This window comes from Acinonyx jubatus, chromosome E3 (genome assembly GCF_027475565.1).
Source record: "Acinonyx jubatus isolate Ajub_Pintada_27869175 chromosome E3, VMU_Ajub_asm_v1.0, whole genome shotgun sequence".
Classification (NCBI taxonomy): domain Eukaryota; kingdom Metazoa; phylum Chordata; class Mammalia; order Carnivora; family Felidae; genus Acinonyx; species Acinonyx jubatus.
Genome location: NC_069398.1, coordinates 19,020,787 through 19,040,690, shown reverse-complemented (window position 1 = coordinate 19,040,690; position 19,904 = coordinate 19,020,787). Strand labels below are relative to the sequence as shown.

Genomic DNA, 19,904 nt, shown 5'->3' with positions numbered 1-19,904 from the left:
CCAAGGCCAGCAAGGGCTAAGTAAATAGGAAGGCCAGGCGCCTCACCCTGGTTAGCAGCAAGCGGAAGGCTGAGGCCAGTGGGGGCAAGGGTGGTGCTGGGGGTCGAAGAAGGCAGCACAGAGACAGGGGTGGGGCCAGGGGTCGGGGCCACGGCCTGGATGAGAGCCACATGGGCAGGCTGGCTGATGAGGTGGTGCTGCCCCCCTGCTGACACCAGGTGCACCACATTCCCTGGGTTAAGGGAAGAGAGAAAGAAAGAGAAGCAGCTATCAGCCTGAGGAGGGTAGAGGCAAGGGCAAGAGGAAAAGGAAAAAACAGAGAGGGGATAACTTCTCTAGAATGACCTCATCCCTTTTTCAAAAGACCCCTTCCAAACATTCCCCTGGGCCCCACCCACCAAAAGCTAGGGAAAGAAACATAAAGGCTGACGTTTGAAAAGAGCAACAAAAACAGAGACAAGGAAGTGGAGAAAAAAGGCAGGACAGGGGGTGGGTTTTACCTACTTTGCAGCGGGCGGGGCTGCCCCACAGCAAGCTGGCGCACCTGCGCACCAGTCAAAGTCAGCTTGTTGCCCTGGATCTGGAAGGTGAGAGGTTTGCTTCCCCCTGCACTAGCCACTGGACGCTGTGCCAGTGAGGCCAACTGCCCGATGCTGACCACTTCGCCTGCTAGGAACAAAGAAAGAGTCTAATGTAAACAAGGGTCATCCTAATGCCCCTTCACCTGATGAGGCACAAGCCTCCAATTCCTCCAATCCTCCCCCTCAATTTATCAGGTTCCAACAAACTCAGCCTTTGATGTGCTACTCCTTCCGATCCCACTTGTTTGCCTAGCAATCTCCTTTACGTCCTCTAATGGTCTGCCACCATGCTGAGTTTATCACCACTCCCAACTCTGTGCTGCTCTTTTACCTCAAATAACTTTCTGCTGCTAGGTTTATCACAATTTACACATCTCTGTGTCATCTCCCTTATCAGCCTCAGGACTCGACAGCTCTTACTTGATTATGAATTTCCAGCATATGGCAAAATGCTTTATGTACATTAGCTACCTAAAATTTTCTTTCACATTTCCTGGCTTTTCTCCAACCCTGTGGCACATAAACCTTCCTGCCATCTCAAGCCTTTCACTCACAGACTCCTGAGAACTTACAGGGCAGGCGAGCTTGCATATCAGGAGACAGGATGAGGCGCTGTGGCGCAGGAGTAGTAGTCGGCACTGCCGTGGTGGGAGCAGCGGCTGTGGCGGTAGAGGTGGTGGTGGCGGCAGAAGGGAAAGTGTAGCCCGGTGGCACTGTCAGAGGCTTCAACAGGCTGGATGAGCCTGGAGGTGGGGCAGGGCTTAGGCGAACAGGAGCAGGTGGGGCTGGCTTTAGGGACAGGGTTGGTGTAGGAGGCCTTGAGGTCCCACTCAGGACCCCCAGGGGGGATGGCAACACTGTAGACACAAAGCAAACACCTGTCAGATATACCCTAACTAGAGCCTTAGCCTGCTCCCAAAAGCCTCCATGCACGCTGCCAACCCATCAAACAGCACACCTATCTCCAATCCAGCTTCCTCATCACTCCCAATTTCATTATTTCTTCCCCAATCTGAATAATATACATGAGGTACTCCCCAGCATCTTAGCCCCCTGGTAACTCACCCTGGGGCAGAGGCGCACTGTTTGGCTGCAGTGGAGGCAACACAACGGGGCCAGGAGGCCGCGATGTCGGAATAAGTGGGGGCCCAACAGGCGAGGCTGACACCATCAGTGGTGCTGGCAGCACTGGGGGGGTTGGGCCAGGTGGGGGCTGGGTGGAGAGCTCAGGGCCTGGAGGGGGTCGGACCGGGACAGGGCCCAGGGGGGTCCGTGGGCTATTGACCACCACCACTGTCCGGCCTTCTTGCTTGGGCACTGGCTGCAGCATCCTATGAGGACAAAAAGAAGAAAGTTGGTAGGGAGAGAAGGAGAATAAGGTATAGGGGGAAAAAAAGGAACAAGGAAAATGAGGCAGAAATATATGACAAGGTAACAAAAGCAAAGGGGGTAAAGGGAAAGGACACAAAGGAGAAAAAGGGAAAGAAACTTGAGATGACTGAAAAGCACCAAGCAAAGAAATGGAGAAAGATCAGTGACAAACATGAGGGCCCCTCCCAGTTCCCTCTTCTAGTTATTCTCTCCCCCAAATCCTTCACAGTATTTTGCATCAATCCCACATAAACATTCCAGCCTAACCTCCAACTCTCTCCTTTCCACCCCAATTTCTGCCCCCAGCCAGCTTTAGCCACTTTTTCTAGGAACCCATCCCTTTATCCCTCAGCCCTGGTACCTGTTGACCTTCATCTTGACTGGTTTGGGCCGGGGTGGGGGGTCAGGAGCAGTAGCCACCTCTAGCAGTACCCGGCGGGAGAGGCGGTGCCGGGGTAGAAATGTGTCAGCCTCATATCTAGAGACACGACCCTCCAGGCCAATAAGATCAAACCGACCCATGTCTATCCGCTGGTACAAGAAGGAACACAAAAGCATGGTGTCAAAGGGACCAATATGGCAATGATTTCTTGGATATGACACCAATAGCACAGGCAACAAAAGAAAAAAAAAACTGATAAACTGCACTGCATCAAAGGATCCTATTGACAGAGTGAAAAGACGAGCCATAGCATGGGACAAAATATTTGCAAATCATGTACCTCATAAGGGGTTAATATCCAGAACATATAAAGAACTCCTACAACTCAACTAAGTGTAATTTAAAAATTGCCCAATTAAAAAATTGGCAAATATCTTGGGTAGACCTTTCTCCAAAGGAAATATACAGTAAGTACATGAAAAGATGCTCAACATCACTAATCATTGGGAAATGCAAATCAAAACCATAAGGAGGTACCCTCACCTCACACCCATTAAAAAGATAGCTATTATAATAAAACAGAAAATAAAAGGTGCTGGCAATGATGTTGATAAATTAGAACCTTTGTGTACTGCTGGTGGGAATGTGAAATGGAGAAAGCGCTATGGAAAACACTATGGAAATTCCTCAAAACATTAAAAATAAAACTACCATATGATCCAGCAATTTAATGTCTGGGTATGTACCCAAAAGAATTGAAAGTAGGGACTCACACTGATATTTGTACACCCACGTTCACAGTAACATTATTTGTAATAATGAGAAGATGAAAATAACCCAGCTGTCCCTTGATGAATAAACAAATAAACAAAATGCAATATATATACACACACATATGTGTGACTACACATAGATACACAAAGATACAGAACAGAATTATCCAACTTAAACAAAGGAGCAAATTCTGACACATACTACAACGTGGATGGAACTGAAAGACATTTTGCTAAAAGAAATAAGCCAGTCACAAAAGAACAAATACTATACGATTCTATTTAATAGTCAAACTTCTACAAAGTACAATGGTGGCTGCCAAGGGCTGGAGGAAAGGGGAGAATACAGAGTTACTATTAATGTGTATGGTGTTTCAATCTGGAAAGATCAAAAAAGTGTTGAAGTTGGATGGTGGCAGTAGTTGCATAATAATGTGAATGTACTCATGCCACTAACCATATGCTTAAAAATGGGTAAAATGGTAAAACCTGTTGTGTATTTTACCGTAACAAAACCAAATGTTGGGGGGGGGGAAGCAACCAAAAAGAGGGAAAGGAACAGGAAAACAAAACATTGTAAGTATTACTAATATGCTAGGCACTTCCAAAAACATTAACACAATTTTCACAAACATACCACAGATAATAGACCTTGTAATCAGTACTTTCAAGGGCAAGCAAACTTAGGGTTAGAGATTAATAATTAGCCTGCCCAAAAATCACACAGCTAGAAAACAATGAAACTGAGGGAATAGTGCTGAGATTACAGGGAGGTAAGGATGCAAAAGATCGGACGGCAGCCTAAAGAAAAAGATGCAGGATTGGAATAGGGCCAATTATCTTGGGCGCAACTACTTACCTGGAGGGGATGGACATCAGTGGCCCTTAGCACCAGAGAGGCGGTGCTGAAGCAGATTCCTGGGGTGATGAAGGGGGAGGTAACAGGTCGAGGGTCAAACAGGTTTGGATGATTGCAGACTTTTCGCAGCTGCATCAAAATGTTGATGACACTCATGAAATGGCCTGTGGCTAGTGTCTCCTTAGTTCTGGGAGAGAGGAAAAAAATACATGAAGCACCCTGACAGTCACATCTGTTCTAACACAGCATCACAGGGCCCACCCTCTGTCCTCCCTTACGTGGTCTGTGCCATGAAGTCATCATAGAGACATCGTTGGCGCTTGGAGAGCCGGCAGCGGATAACATGCTCATATTTTTTAGGCATCTGCTTCTCAACATCCACCTTAACTCGGCGCAGCAAAAAAGGCCGCAAAACCTAAAAGCAAATAAGCAGGTGGCTGACAGGAGAAAAATGGGCACTGAGCCCCAACCTAGCCCCTCTAGCTGGGTCTTGGCCTGATGACGAGCAGAGCACTGGCTTAACCCTTCAGTAAACACTCATGAAGCCATGAAGCATGCCAGGAACCAATCACACAAAGATGAGTCAAAAGTAAGCCCTCTTCCCAGGACTTTACTACCTGTTGAAGGAGATATGCATAAAGATGATGATGACGACACTAACCTTAAAAAAATTATTACAGGGGCGCCTGGGTGGCTCAGTCGGTTAAGCGTCTGACTTCGGCTCAGGTCGTGATCTCACGGTCCGTGAGTTCGAGCCCCGCGTCAGGCTCTGTGCTGACAGCTCAGAGCCTGGAGCCTGTTTCAGATTCTGTGTTTCCCTCTCTCTCTGACCCTCCCCCGTTCATACTCTGTCTCTCTCTGTCTCAAAAATAAATAAACATTAAAAAAAATTAAAAAAAAAATTATTACAAAAACAATGAGGGCAGAGCAACTAACTCTGCAAGAAGGATGGCTCAAATTACACTTCAAGGAATAACTATAAATCTGCAATATTATGAAAGTAAATCCAGGAGAGAAGCTGAAACCAAAAATTGTGGCAGTGACTACACCATAGAAAACAAAAAGCAAATCTGAAAATCCCAAGACGTAAAACCGGAGAGGACATTGTCTTTATGTGTATTTATTCTTTTTTTAAAAAATTTTTTTAATGTTCATTTATTTATTTTCAAAAAAGGGAGTGTGGAGAAGGTACAGAGAGAGAGAATCCCAAGCAGGCTCTGCATCACCAGCATGAAGCCCAATGTGGGGCTCAAACCCATGAACCCCAAGACCATGACCTGAGCCAAAGTCGGACACCCAACCAACTGAGCCACCAGGAGCCCTAGGACATAGTCTTTAAATTGCTATGGAAGAAATGAAAAATAGGAATAAAATGAAGGAAAGAGATATAATTAAAAACAACCTTTTGGTTTCTAGTTTAATTTACGAAAATGATGGTATGATTGAACAACATGGAGTAGATATAGTAGGTTATAAGACTTGAATTGTTTGACTTAGAACAGAATGAGTTCAAGAGAAACTTTCAATTAAAGAAATCAAGTCAAATTTAAATACAAGTTGACTGGTATAGAGAGTCACGAGAATAAAAATACACAGAGGATCTTTAGGCCTTAAGATATGTCAATTGAGAAAAAAATAAAAATAAGAATATTGAGATGTTATTGAGACAATATTGAGAATATTAAAAGCTGGACAAAGGAAAAGGAGCCAGAGAAGACAAAAGAAAAAAAGAAAACAAAAACAAAGAAAAAAGAGATCCCGATGAAAGCTGAAGAAAGCCCAGCAACGAAAAAATCTAAGCAAGACTGATCAGCAGTGTCATTCTACTCAGAGAATAAAGACAGAAATGTCACCATTAGGAAAAAACAGGTAAAATGATGACTAAAATGAGGCCACTCAATTTGACATTGGGTTAGTCACTTGACAACAGTGAATTTAGACCAGCACTGACTTTCTCTCCATAAAGGTTTTCTAGGTATTGCCCTTCGTTCATTATTCCCAATACCCCTGACAAACTGTTATAGGCCCCACCTTGTGGAGACGTTTGACTAGACCTTCATTGTACTCTTGGCTGCCCTCAATCATGCCAGTTAGGGGGTTAGAGAACCATTCTTTAAACTCGCGATGAGACTGGAAGACATGGGGCATCAAAAAGTGCATCAAAGACCACAGCTCCATGAGGCTGTTCTGCAAGGGAGTTCCTGTGAGGAGTAGGCGTCTCTGGCTGCAAAGAAACAGAGGAAATTAGAGGGAAAATGGTCAGCAAGGCCCCAACCTTCCAAGCATCCCACCCTTCAGGTCAAGTCAACCCTCCTACAAACCCCCATTTCCATCTCTACCTGTTGAAGTTGAGCAATGACTGCCAACGCTGCGACTTGAAGTTCTTGATGTTCTGAGCCTCATCCAGAATGAGATAGCGCCAGTTCTTGCGGCGGAAGGCCTGGTGGTCCTGCAGCACCAGCTTGTAAGACGTGATACACACATGGAAGGCATTGGGCTTGGTCCAGCCCTAAGGTATTAGGAGAAAGCACCAGATAGTGGGGTGAAAAGAAAAGAAAGGAGAAAGGGAAGATATGCTAAGGTCCTCAAGGAACATAAATCAGACTGAGAGAAAGACAAAGTCCCAGAAGCAGAAGGGAGCAACAGAAAGGGTAGGGGGAAAAGCTCCTCTGAGGAAAGGGCCTAAGAGTAAAAGAGCAATCATTCAGGGGGAAGTGATCACATGGAGGGGCAAACCTGCCGCTTGAGCTTCCTCTCCTTCTGGGCTCCATAATAAGTGAGGATTTTAAAGCTGGGGCACCACCGTTTCAGCTCCATCTCCCAGTTCAGCATCACACTGGTGGGGACAATGATCAAATGGGGACCCCAGTTACCTGTTTAGCAAAAGAATGAGAGATGTACAGCATGGTGACTATAGTTAATAATACTGGATCGCATATTTCAAAGTTGCTAAGAGGGTAAATCTTAAAGTTCTCATCACACACAAAAAAATTTTTGTTAACTACGTGTGGTGGTGGATGTTAACGAGACTTACTGTACTAATCACTTCACAATGCACACCAGTATCAAAAAATCATGTTGTATACCCGAAACATAATGTTGTATGTCAATTACACCTCCAGTTAAAAAAACAAAATAAACTTAGAAAGATTTTAAGCAGGAAAAGAAAAAGAAAAAAGAATGAGAGATGGTAAGGAAATATAACTTTGGGAGTTTTTGGTTCCTTTTTTAATGTTTGTTTACTTTTGAAAGAGAGACAGAGCATGAGCGGGGAGGAGCAGAGAGAAAGAGGGAGACACAGAATCCAAAGCAGGCTCCAGGCTCTGAGCTGCCAGCCTGACATGGTGCTCAAGCTCACAAGCCACGAGACCATAACCTAGTCGAAGTCAGACGCTCAACCAACGAAGCCACCCAGGTGCCCCAAACTTTGGGGTTCTGTTCTGGTTCCTGAAGTATAACCCTGACCACTCTGTCCTGATGGTCCTTCCTAAGAATCCTAGCACTTAAGCGAACATCTTTATAGTTACTAACCAGAGTCAATGAAGCTACTAGGACAGCAGCAAAACAGTGAGTGTTTTACCATCCTGCAGCTAGGGTCACCATTAAACAAGCTTTGCAGGGAGCTGGCCAAGCAGCCCAAGACGAAAGGCCCTGCCTTGTTACCTTTTTCACAGGCCAAGTGGGCAAGTAGGGAGATGGTCTGGATTGTCTTGCCTAGCCCCATCTCATCAGCAAGAATACCATTAAGCTTCTTCTCATACATAGTAACCAGCCAGTCCAGCCCAATGTGTTGGTACTCTCGGAGCTGGCCCCGCAGGAGCAAGGGAATGGGGGTCTTCACCTGGTAGGAGGGAGAGAGGCATCAGGGTAGAAATGAGGTATCAGTCGCTGAGAAATAGCAAAGTCAAGATAAGAGAAAACAGAAGCTGGGGCCTGGGAATACCTGCGTAGTGGCCAAGGTATAACCCTTGGGCTGAAGACTTTCAGCTGCTGCAGCGATGTCAGTAATTTCCTTCTTAGGGCCTAGAGTAGTGGCAGGCCCTGGGGTGGGAGGCCCACTGCCCCCATCTGCCTCGCTCTGCTCTTCATCCCGGGCAAGCAAGTACTCCACCCCGAAGTCATCATCTTCTTCCTCTTCCTCATCTGCTTGGCTCTGTGATCGAGACTCCTCAGATTCCTCAGACTCAGATTCCTCTGATTCTGAACCCCCGCTTGTTTCTTCCTCTTCTGAATGCTCATCTTCCTCTTCCTCGCTCTGCTCCTCAGCAGATTCTAAAACACAAAACGAAGGCTAAGTGCTCACCATACCTACTCCTCCAGTGTCTCCCCTCCGATGTGCCCATGACCACACATCCACCTGATTGACTGCTACTATCCTCTTGAGGAACCTCTTCAGCTTCTGTAGCCCCCTCTGGTTCACAGTCAGAGCTGTTAGCCTCAACCTCATCTTCATCTTCCTCTTCACTACTCCCAGAGCCTGGGGCAGAGGCATCAGAAGCATAGGCTCCTGCATACTGCTGCAGCAGCTCCTCCATAGACAGCTCACCTGGAGAAGAAACGAAGAATAAGCTTTTAGGGAACTTCAAGGGAAAGGGGGCAAAGGAGAAAGGGAGGTCTGAGTGGTGCCAGATCATTTTACCTAAGTTTCTATAGACACTACTAGGCCCAGGTCTGAAGGGAGGTGAAAGAGTTTACTTTCAGCACCAGCTACTAGAGCCAAGCCCCACAGCCTGGGCTGGAACCATGGATGCTGCTGCCTCCCACTGTGAAAGATAATATCAAACTAAATCTCTCTTTGAGGTTCAAGTCAAATAAGCTTCTTACATTAGTTCCACTAAGCTGTCACATCACTTTGTTCAAACTTTCATCACAACCAGTCCTCAAATTCTATTTATAATTACTTGTTGACATCTGTCTCTGTCATTAGACCTGGAGTTCCTCCAAGGGGGATAAAAAGTGTCTTATTCATCTCTTTATCCCTGGCACTCTGCACAGAGGAGACACCAAATGGATGTTCAGTAAACGTCTGCTGAATGTCACCTTCTCGAGCCAACTCGCTCAGTTCCATGGCATGATCCACCTCCCCTTCCAACTGCTCCTCAGCTGCTATAGTATCCTCTTCATCCTCCGCTAGGAAAGAGAATAAAGCAAAATCAATGGCAACAGAATCATAGAACACAATCCCAGTGCAAGACAAGAGAAAACATGAAACGGTAGGTCCAGACGATTCAAAGAGTAAAGGGCAACAGGACAAAGAGAACAAGCCTGACCTTCATCCTCATTGGCAGTAAACTCTTCGTCATCCTCATCTGGATGCCAGGGTTGTTTGTTGCGCTGTGTGACAGAGGGTGAGGGCTTCACCTGTATGGCAAAAGATAAAAAGGAAGAAGACCTAAGGTTAGAGCAGCAGGAGAAAGGTACAATGTTGAACATGATATCACAGAACAGTCTATCTGTCCCACTGAGTGACAGCTGCCACTGGCACAGTACCAGGGCAAAGATGCAATCAAGGGTTTTCTTTCAGCACCAGCTACCAAATCCTGGCCCCACTGCCTGGGGGAGGACCTGTGAAAGTGCTAGATAAGGCCCCCAACACCATCCCCATGCGCTCACACATATGGAGAAAGAGAGAGCTTAGGTCCAGAAAAGACTTCAAGATTATCATCCCAGGTCCAAACCTACAAACCAATAGGGAGTATTAGGACCATTTCACAGAAGTGGCAAGAACCAGAGTTATCTTTTCAAGACCATGAGGCAATTAAAGAGTACAGTATACTCTTCCATTACAGCATTAGGAAATGCCCATCTCAAAATACAACTTGCCCCAAACCCAGGCTCTTCCATATCCATCCCCAAATGAGAGCCAATCGCCCTTAACCAGGGAGGACTCCTGAAAACCACAAATGACCTTACAGACCAGAACTCAGTCCTTGAACCTCTACCTCTGCTCCCACTCTGAGCCCTTCCTCTACCCATTCTCCCTATACCTTTAACACTTGAGAGGGCTCTTCTTCTTCACCACCTTCTTCAGGCCCATCTCGAGTGTCACTGTCACGAGATGAGGGGGTTCTCGAGGGGCTGGAAGGCCCTCCTAGCAGCTGAGGGGGAAGGGAACGGAGCAGCTCTTCCAATGGCAATTCTCCCTCACGTCGAAGCAGCTCAATCTCACGCCTCTGGGTCTCTGCATCATTGCCTTCCTGTTGTTCTTCAACCTCAATCGTCTCCTCATCATCCTCTTCCTCCTCCTCTTGGGGTTGGAAGTCCCCATCTATAGCAGGAGAACAAGGTCACAAAGTCCACGGGGCCCTGCAAGCCACAGGGTGGGTTTTCAGCTCTGGAAAGGGTACATGAGGAAGAGTAACAGAGCCAAAGAGGACACACACCTTCATCATCCAGCCTGGAAACCGGGGGTGGAGGACTAGAGGCAGCTGAGGAAGAGCCAAGGCAAGGGGAAGAGCCAGCTTTGCTGGATGCTAGTGGCTGGTTGAGGCTCTGAGACAAAAGGTCTGAGTACTTTTCAGTTTGCCCCACAATGAAGTCCAGGTGCAGGTCCAGAGCTTTTTTACGCTTTTCCTCCAACCGGGACTGTTGCTTGAATTGCACCACCTGCCACAGCATGAAATGGACGGTCACTAAAATATTCATGTATTCTTTTATCCAATATTTAGGGAAGCCTCCTCTATGCTAGGCCCTGAGCTGGCTTTCCAAGAGGGAAGAGCTAAATGACCCTAAAGGTGCTTTTGACGAAAGCACAAAGGGAGCACAAGAAAGAGAAGAACCAGTTTAACTTCAGGCAGCAGGGAAGATTTACAAGTGTATCTGGAGCTGAATCTTAAAGACTAAGTACCTGTTCCCTAAGTGGAAATGAAAAGAAAGGCATTGCTTGGCAGCAAAAAGACCATAGGTAAATTACCAGAAATGTACAAAACAAAAGAACAATTGAAGTGGAAAAGAGAAGTTAAGGAGCTGGCAGGAGACAAAACTAAAATACAGAAAGAAACCTGGTAGTACTTGAGAAACAACAAACAATATATAAGAACAATTTGAGAACTGTGATGTAAACATTTAAGCAGGTAAATAGCAGAGGTTTAGAAAAAGCATGCTGAATGCCCTGCAAAGGACAGATGGCCTAGAGGAATCAAAAAGTCCTATTAATATTACCCAAAGGCAGGGCCATATTTTTCCACTGTCTTTCTTCTTGGCACTCAACACTAGAGACATCCAATACAAACCAGAAATGTCATTAGAGTTGCTTGAAATTAGAATATTCACTCTCTCAAGGAAAAGTTTCGACCATTCTGCTACCATGCTACCCACCTAGGACACCTAAGGCATTTCCCTTTCCCAATCCCTGCTGCCGACCTTCTCCACATTGCTCCAGAACTGCCTGACGTCCTTGGCCATGGTGGAGGCGATTCGGCGTAGCTTGGCCTGCTCTTCCCTCCGAGCCCGCTCTTCTTTCTGCCGCTGCTCCTCGTGGTGCCGGATGACCATGCGCACAACCTGTGGGAATGAGGAACCAGAGTGAAAACTCCAAGGCCAGTCTCCTATCCCCTCCTCACGTCAAGAACAAAAACAAAAATCAAGTCCAAGACATTTGGGAAGTCAGAGCTTGCCTCTTGAGACTATGGACATTAATATGCACCCTACACTGTTCTGTTTGGTTGCCTTCCAACAAACCCATGTATAAAGGAAAAGGAAACCTAGAAAAAAAATATGGAAGGTAGGCTCAGTTGAGGACATACCTTACGGGCCACACCCCGTTTCCAACGACGCTCCTGAGCAAAGTCAGCAGAGAGCCATTGCATCTCCTCACACAGATAGTCCCAGTGGCCTTTGGGGCGGGGAGGCTCGGGCACTTTAGGCAGCCTCTTCAGTGACCAGAAACCCTCCTTCCGCAGCTCAGCAATCCGAGTCTCAATCTCAGCCTCCTAATGAGGAAGAGCTAGGTCAATCAAGTTACTGGACATAAAGTCCACCTCAGGAACATAGGTGAATTCCTGGGCACTGATTACCTACAGGCACGGTCTGAACTGAGTGTTTTATGTCTGTCTTAAGTCCACATACCAATACTACAAGGTAGGTATTACAATCTTCACAGGTGAATTAAAAAAAAAAAAAAAAATCAAAGAGATTCAGCAATTTACTTGAGATCACACAACCAGAAAGTGGTAAGAGCTGGGAATTCAAAATACATCTAAATGACTCTAGACACCAGAATTCATATTCTTTCCATTATTTCACTCAATCTCCACACCCCATGAATATAGGAAAGACATGGGGCACCTCGGTGACTCCGTCGGTTAAGCGTCCAACTTTAGCCCAGGTCATGATCTCGTGGTTTGTGAATTCAAGCCCCCCATCAGGCTCTGTGCTGACAGCTGGGAATCTGAAGCCTGCTTCTGATTCTGTCTCCCTCTCTCTCTGCCCCTGCCCCGCTCACTCTCAAAAATAAAACTGAACGTTAAAAAAAAAAAAACAATTGAATATTGGAAAGACTTAGAAAAATGAAATCCATGGGGAGCCTCCAGAGAAGCAAGGAGTATATGCTTCCTTACAGACTAGATAGAAAGGATCTTCATCACTGTAGAAATCTGCTTGCCCAAGAGTATGTTCATGCTTAGAAATAGGTTACAAAGCCCCACATACACAATCCTGTTTGTTTTTGAAAAATACTTTTATAACATGTACACTTTTTTGTGAAAATACTAAAAGATTAACAACAGTTTTTGTGATAAAAAAATTAACTTTCTATAATGGTTAAATTTCATAAGCAAAACGATGAAAGCACTTGAAACTTTTTTTACTTAACAGAAGTAACTTAAAAAAACTCAAGACAATTGCCTTTATTATGCTTGGCCTCTCCTGACAAAAACTAAATCAGAGGAAATCACAGCCAGAAAGGAGACAGGGAACTAAATGGCCTGACAGTGAAGGAAACATTAAGAAAGACCTGGGTATTAGACCAATGGCTCTCAAATTTAAGCATGCATCAAAATCATCTGGGGTGCTTTTTAAGTCAGATTGCTGGAGCCTACCCCTCAAGCTTTAAATGGATAGGTAGAAGAGAGGTACCAAGAAACTTGCATCTCTAATTTCCCAAGTGATGCTGATGCTGCTGGTTCAGAGACTACACTTATTGCTGGGTAAATAATAGGGGCTAGAGGACAGAAATGAGAAGCAGAAACCAGCAAATGTTCAGAGCTTTGTATTTGACATAGCACTTCTACGTGTATTTTCTCCTTTAACACAGACCTCATAAGTCCATGAACTATTACATGATGTTTACTTTATAGAAAAGGAAATTAGGTTCAGATCAAACAACTTGCTCAAGATCATGTAAGTTAAGGCAAAGCCTATACTCTAAATCCACAAGGAAAGAAATGTAAAGGGCCCATGGGACAGAGGAGTTAAAGAAGGAAGACTCCCAAAAACTCTCATAGGCATTTCCAATACATACATGCTTGGCCTGCTCTGCAATCTCAGCATGGCTCTTCTCCCACTTTGGGCCTTTGTTAGCAAGGTCAGCAGCCTGGGGTAAGCTGAGTCCCTCCAAGGGCACTGTGGCACCATCTGGGGGCCCTGGAGGTCCATCCAGAGAGGAATCTTGAGCTATATGCTGGGGAGAGATGCCACCTGCCCCACTAGAGGCTGGGGAACTGGATGAGGCAGGGGACACAGGATTGCTGCCTGTCATGCCGTCCGACACCATCTAGAAAAACATAAATAAAATGAATGCTTAGCACTGTGCCAGAAGTTCTAAGCATATTATTTCATTCTATCTTCACAAGAAAAAACTACGGAGTAAATTATCAACCTCATTTTTATAAACACAAATATTTGGGACGATCTTTTCATAAAATGTTAAAGATAACAGAGCCAAGTTCACAGATACTTGGCATGCGAGAGGAGTTAGAGCCTGACATTTACACAGTTCCCAAATTCAAGAATAATATTACAGCATATAACTTCAAACGCTAATGATCCTTTCAGAGCCTCAATGATTTCACTCACATAAACAACTCTCTATTCTTCCCTCATTTACACAGCAAGTATGGCAGATTCACCTATTAAAATAAATTTAAGTTATCACCATGTTCAAAAAGCAACAACAGGGGCGCCTGGGTGGCTCAATTGGTTGAACGTCCAACTTCAGCTCAGGTCATGATCTCGTATGAGTTCAAGCCCCACATCAGGCTTGCTGCTGTCAGCACAGAGCCCACTCTGGATCCTGTCTCTCTGTCTCTCTCTCTCTCTGCCCCTCTTCTGCTCACGCTCTCTCAAAAATGAATAAACATTTAGAAAACAAAAACGAAGATCACCTAAACCTCTTTAGGTTCCTCATCAATCTTGGGAGTTTCCTTTATCAGGAAGGTGGGAAGGGAAGGAGAGAGGAGCTGGTAACTGTTCTCAAACACCCACCTATTACTTTGCAAGGTACTGCACAAACAATAATAAGTAGAGAACATGGTCTCACTTAAATGCTGATAGTGAGGACACTCATAAAAATCACTCCAGCATATTAGCCTCACAGGGTGCCACTAAAATTCCTACCTCAGTTAAATGACAAACAACTGTATGTCACAAAATTTCCCAGGTACACAGAAAAATTGTAAGTATTAAATCCATACCCATCAAAAGCCACTCTATGCAAACCTAGCTATGTCTGGTCTCAAAATCCATGTTTCTTCTACTCCTGCACTTCCTTGGTATGACAAAAGAAGAAATACCACACATCATCCATAATGCTTACGTTGCTCCAACTTCTAAAAAATTATCTATTCTCAAAGCTCACAGTCTTAGGAGCACGTGGTTTCAACCTCCATATCCAACCTGGCCTAATTCAACCCTTTTCAGGTAACAAAGGGTTTCCAAACTCAGAAATCAACATTACACTAAATGTCAAATAGAACATATCTAACAGGCTTGATGGTCAAGCTGACCACCAAAAATTTTCCAAACACAGTTAGGATCATGGAAATGTGGCTAAAACTTGCCGTATTTCTTCTGCATCCGAGCTAATAGTTTACAAAAGCAGAAGCAGAGAAGGAACCCTCCCCACTTTCAAACCTGTGTCTGCAGGATTGGGAGCTGAGGGTGAGCAGGGGAGGGGCTGCTCTGCATGGTCCCACTCCCAGGCTCCTCTTTGGACGCCTGAAGAATGACTGGGTCGTTATCACCACTGCTGCTGGCCGAGGGGCTGGCGTCCGGCTGCAGGGCATGCTGGGAGCTGGCCTCATTCTGGGCCACCGGCCACCGGGACCCGCCTTCCAGGGCCCGGGGCCCACTAGGGCGTCCCAGCCTCCGCTCAGGTCCACCGGCCTCTGGAGCACCTTAGGTAGGGTTAAAAGAGTAGAAATGGGTTTTAAAAAGATGAATAAATCCTTGGGGAAAAAAGGATGCCGGGGTGGTTCAGTTCTTTGAGTATCCAAATTTTTTTTTTTTAAGTTTACTTATTTGTAGAGACAGAGAGAGAGAGAGCAAGAAGAAGAGAAGCAGAGACAGAAAGAGAGAATCCCAAGCAGGCTCTGTCCTATCGGCACAGAGTCCAAGATGGGGCTCAACCTCACCAAGCATGAGATCATGACCTGAGCTGAAATCAAGAGTCCGATGCTTAACCAACTGAGCCACCCAGGTGCCCTGAATGTCCAACTCTTGATTACAGCTCAGGTCATGATCCCAGGGTTGTGGGATCAATCCCCACATCAAGCTCCACACTGAGCATGGAGACTGCTTGAGATTCTCTTTCTCCCTCTCCCTCTGCTCTCCCCCCAACTCACACGCACATGCAAGCAACTCTCCAAAAAAAAACCCACAAAAAAAACCAAAAAAACCCCACAATCACATTGAAAAATCTATAAATGAACAATGATTATGGTCTACATTTCTTGTGCATCCACTATGTGTCATACTTTCCTAAGCACTGACTTGATACGTTCTATGATCCTCACAACTATCTTGCAACCTAAACACTTCTCACACCTTAATAAATCTTTATTTAGTTCCTTCCATATACTGAGAATAGAAGCATACAGAAAAGATCCCTAACCTAATTGAGGCATTCTAACATTTTCCCTCTTTTATAATTTAGAAAGTCAGCACACAAAGAGACCCAAGTAACTTGCATAAGGTCACACAGTAATAAGCTAACAGAAAAACTTAAGCTGAGGTAGTCTGATGCCAAGACCAAGGAAAATGTGCTACTCTCCTTGGTAGGGCTAGGGTGATCAGGCCTTTCTCTATCCACACTCCCACTTTTGTTGCTGCACAAATATCATCAAACCAAAAATACTGACTTATAATTTCTCTCATCTCAAGTATCTCTCCTATTAGCATCAACACAAAAAATGGTGTATGAACCCTCACCTGTGTGAGCTGAGACCACACCCCCTGTGAAAGTCTGTACTTCCACGGTGCCGCCGTACTGAGGGAAATCACGCCTGAAACAGAAGGAAGGAAAACAGAGTGAGAAACGAATCCACATTTACCAACAACATCCATCAAAACCTTCTTTACAGTAACTTTTGAAGCTTTTAAACATACCCGAATCAAAGGCTGAAAACAAGAGAATTAAACAGTAGTAAGAAAGGCTCATGTTTCAGAAAAATAAAAGCAAAATCACGGTTTGCGAAAACAGAACTCCCTAGAGACATAAGATTCTGGCTAGAGGAGGAGCACTGTAGTGAAGCAAAAAAAAAAAAAAAAAAGTTTAAAAAGCTTAAGTGTAAAAGGCTACAACCACTGAATAAAAGAGTAAATAACAAAGCAAAACAAACAAAAAACCTGTCACATCCAGAAGCTCAAAAAGACATTGCCTGGCAGCCTGCTCTCCTTTCCAGTGTGGGTTGAACAGAATCACAGAATCCACCCTTCCTCAGGGCAGAACCCCGTAACTCCTATACCTGCGCCATGAGACACTTCCCCAAACACAAGAACTGCAGCAGGAGACATTAGAGGAGAAATCAGAAGAGAGAAAGACCGCTTAGCAAAGAACCATGCCCCGGAAACAGGCAGGGTAAACCCACCAAAGGCCCGGAAGTGTTTCCCCAGTGTTTAAGGAAATTCCTTAACCATGGAGCAGCCTTCGATTCACTCCTTCCTCCACAACAGATTCACAGGACCCGAACTAACCAGAATCCAAGAAGCTTGAACTCTTGACCCCCAGCTTCACTGCTGTCTCCCAACAGAGTGACCCAACGTGACCCCTGACCTCTGCCCCAAGTCGCCACTAACCCTAAGATAGCCCCGCCCCCTCCCGGACTCCCACCCCACCCAACGTGCGCGACAGACTGGGGGAGGGGCCCGCGCGTGCGCGACTGGAAGTGGAGAGAGCCGGCTGCGCGCACCGCCCGGGGGCTCCCGCCAGAGCCCAAGCCCACGCACGCAAGGGTCGCAGGCTGGAAGTCTCTCATCCCTACCCGTCAGGGAGCCCCCCAACACCAGATCGCGAAAGGCTGACATAAGGGAGGGTTCGTGCCGCCAGGTCCTGGTTACTGACTGGATATGGTGGGCGCGCGCCCCGACTCCTCATCCCACGCCCCCCTTCCTCTTCCCGCGCGCCCCTGGGGAGGGGGGGTGCCTGGGGTTGGTGGGCGGGCAGGAGCGCACCTGGGTCCGTCCTCTCAGGGCTCGCTCGCTCGCTCAGGCACGCGTGCGCAGACGGGCGTGAGGGGAGAGGAGATGCGCCCGGGCCCAGTGCTGGCCGGCCTGGCCCCCCTCAGCCTGTCTCTATGGGCGCGCGCCGACAGCCTCGCGCACCGGCCCCGGGGCCCCGGCCGAAGGTGCGCGCGCAGCACCCCGGGAAGGTGGGAGGAGAGGCGGTGGCGGAAAGATGCGCGCGCAGTCACCCGTCAGGGGAGGGGGAACTGTGGGGCGTCCGCCATCTTGTCTCCCTCTCCTTACCTGCGTCCTCGGGGGCGTGCGCACCACCCCCCCCCCGCCGAGGAGGGGGGAGGGCCCCCTCTTGGCCGCCGCCTTCGCGGCCTTTAAATTCCCCTGGGGCTCGCGGCTACTGCCGCCGCCTTGCTTCCACTGCCTCCTCTCACGGCACAGAGATGCGGACGGTGGGTGGGAAAAATGGGAGACGCTACTCTCGGCGAACCGCCGCCGCCGCTTCCGAGGCCCCACCAAAATGGCCGCCGCCGTCTCGGCCGCCACCACCAACACCACCACCACCACCACAGCCCTCTATCGCTACCGCCGGCGCGGCCCGTCCTCTCGCGAGAGGCAGTAACTGGACGTTGGGGAACGGGAAGGCTCGCGTGCTAGCGTAGGGCGCTGCCCGAGGCGCAAAGCATACTGGGAGTTGTAGTCCGCTTGGAGGTTCCGAGCTTGCCCCGCGGCATAGCGTCTTTATCCTCCACCGGAGAAGGTTCCTGTGGAGCTGCATTGCGGCTGCCAATTCGGACCAGTCCCCCGTTTTTTAATAGATCACCCAGAGAGCTGAAGCAATATGTCAGGTGTTCTCAGCAAATTAGCAGTAGAGCTTGGGCCTCTGGATTCCCAAGGCAGTCCACTTTATAGAGAGCTGCTTCGTTTTGCGCAAGGGTGGTATCCCCAATAGCTCCCAAGCAACTATATGCCATTTGTTGGCCAACTTCTAGGTTAAGAACTCCTTTGAGATACCCTCACCCCAGGAAAGAATAATAACAGCTACCTTCTGTTGAGACCACTTTGTGCACTAATTCTTTTTTAATCCCAACAATGCTCCATTTTACAAATGAATTGAGGCTCCTAGATTAACCAGTGACAGAGCCCAAAGCCAGGGTTCACAGCCACACAGCCTAAATCACAAGGAGACACACACACAATTTGCCACCTAAAGCCCACCCTAAGAGTCAGGTTAGGAAGCCCTGAAAAAGTTCTTCAGCTCCTCTTCGTCCACCCGGTTTAGCTCTTAACCCATTTTACTCAAAGAGTTGATCGAATCTGTGTCACTGATTTGGAGCCATATTTTTCTTACAGCAATGATCAGGGGTTGAAAACTCAAAAACCTGTACACCTGAAATAAACATAACATTCTATGTTAATTGTACTTCAATAAAAAAAAATTTTTTTAAAGAAAGTTCAAAAACCTTAAAGAGCCGGGCACGTCATGTAAATAAAGTGAAGAGGGTCAGGTGAGGAATATGAGGGACTGGAGACCACATGCTCTGTCCAGAGAGAACAGCCGCTGTTCAAACGACTGTTCCAGTCACCCTGCAGAAATGGGGGCCAAAATACATCTAAGAGTCAAATTCAGCCACAGGCTGCCAGTTTACTACCTCTGGCCTACGCTGAAGCCTCAAGACATACGGAAGCATCCAGGACAGATAATTTGATTGAAAAAGTGGATGAATGTCCATCCACTTAGGTCCAGTTCAAAGTCTTTTTTTTTCACACCAAGTTTACAAATTTCTGAGATCCCGTCATAGAACCACACTGAGCTACCAAGAGCTCTCACATCTCTTCCCATAAGAGATTTATGGGAAGAGCCTTCCCATAAATGTTCTCATCCTTTTCCAGCTATTCTTCCTCCAAAATTCAGCTCAAGAGCCACAAGCCCCAGGTGATCTGCTCTGACCACCCCTAGGCTGGTTTAATACTCCTCCCATAGCTTCCTGGGTTTCATAGAGTACTAATTGATTGCATTGTATCTGGATTCATGGTCTGTCCACGCCACCCCAAAAAGTATTATTAACCCCTTGAGGATAGGAACATGGTTTATACATGTAAATTCACTATGCCACTCTCAGAAAGATTATTCAGGAAATTTATTAGTGTGAATTACTTGTATTATAATACTTGATTAAAAACAAAATAACTGGTATTGGATTCATGAGCACAAACTGAAAATAAACCTCAAATCTCTTCTATTTCCATGACTATCATCCTGGGCCAGCCATCATCATCTCTTGCTTGGATTACCCATGAGCTTCCCACATCCACTCCTGTCTCCC

At 46.5% G+C, this 19,904-nt stretch overlaps 1 protein-coding gene and 1 non-coding gene across 5 annotated transcripts in view; both read right to left on the bottom strand.

Moving 5' to 3' along the window:
• SRCAP (Snf2 related CREBBP activator protein) overlaps positions 1-17,937 on the bottom strand; it is a 35,069-nt gene extending 17,132 nt beyond the window's left edge. The window contains exons 1-23 of one of the 4 annotated variants that reach the window (XM_027051660.2): positions 17,869-17,937; positions 16,333-16,406; positions 15,037-15,299; positions 13,427-13,678; positions 11,712-11,897; positions 11,329-11,469; positions 10,350-10,572; positions 9,954-10,234; positions 9,237-9,327; positions 9,007-9,096; positions 8,324-8,512; positions 7,910-8,238; positions 7,630-7,807; positions 6,703-6,839; positions 6,306-6,475; positions 5,998-6,190; positions 4,245-4,381; positions 3,967-4,153; positions 2,314-2,483; positions 1,647-1,912; positions 1,154-1,438; positions 505-669; positions 47-232 (exon numbers count right to left, since the gene is read on the bottom strand). In XM_027051660.2, the coding sequence (XP_026907461.1) occupies positions 47-232; positions 505-669; positions 1,154-1,438; positions 1,647-1,912; positions 2,314-2,483; positions 3,967-4,153; positions 4,245-4,381; positions 5,998-6,190; positions 6,306-6,475; positions 6,703-6,839; positions 7,630-7,807; positions 7,910-8,238; positions 8,324-8,512; positions 9,007-9,096; positions 9,237-9,327; positions 9,954-10,234; positions 10,350-10,572; positions 11,329-11,469; positions 11,712-11,897; positions 13,427-13,678; positions 15,037-15,090 (3,910 nt within the window). In that variant the 5' untranslated portion in view covers positions 15,091-15,299; positions 16,333-16,406; positions 17,869-17,937. Of the gene's footprint in view, positions 1-46; positions 233-504; positions 670-1,153; positions 1,439-1,646; positions 1,913-2,313; positions 2,484-3,966; positions 4,154-4,244; positions 4,382-5,997; positions 6,191-6,305; positions 6,476-6,702; positions 6,840-7,629; positions 7,808-7,909; positions 8,239-8,323; positions 8,513-9,006; positions 9,097-9,236; positions 9,328-9,953; positions 10,235-10,349; positions 10,573-11,328; positions 11,470-11,711; positions 11,898-13,426; positions 13,679-15,036; positions 15,300-16,332; positions 16,407-17,097; positions 17,477-17,868 lie in introns of those variants that run through there. The other 3 variants (XM_053213466.1, XM_053213467.1, XM_053213468.1) reach the window with 3 other exon arrangements.
• Positions 9,418-9,546, bottom strand: LOC113596826 (small nucleolar RNA SNORA30/SNORA37 family). Its single transcript, XR_003417659.1, has one exon. It is a non-coding gene; the product is annotated as a small nucleolar RNA SNORA30/SNORA37 family (small nucleolar RNA).
• Positions 17,938-19,904: the final 1,967 nt, after the last annotated feature.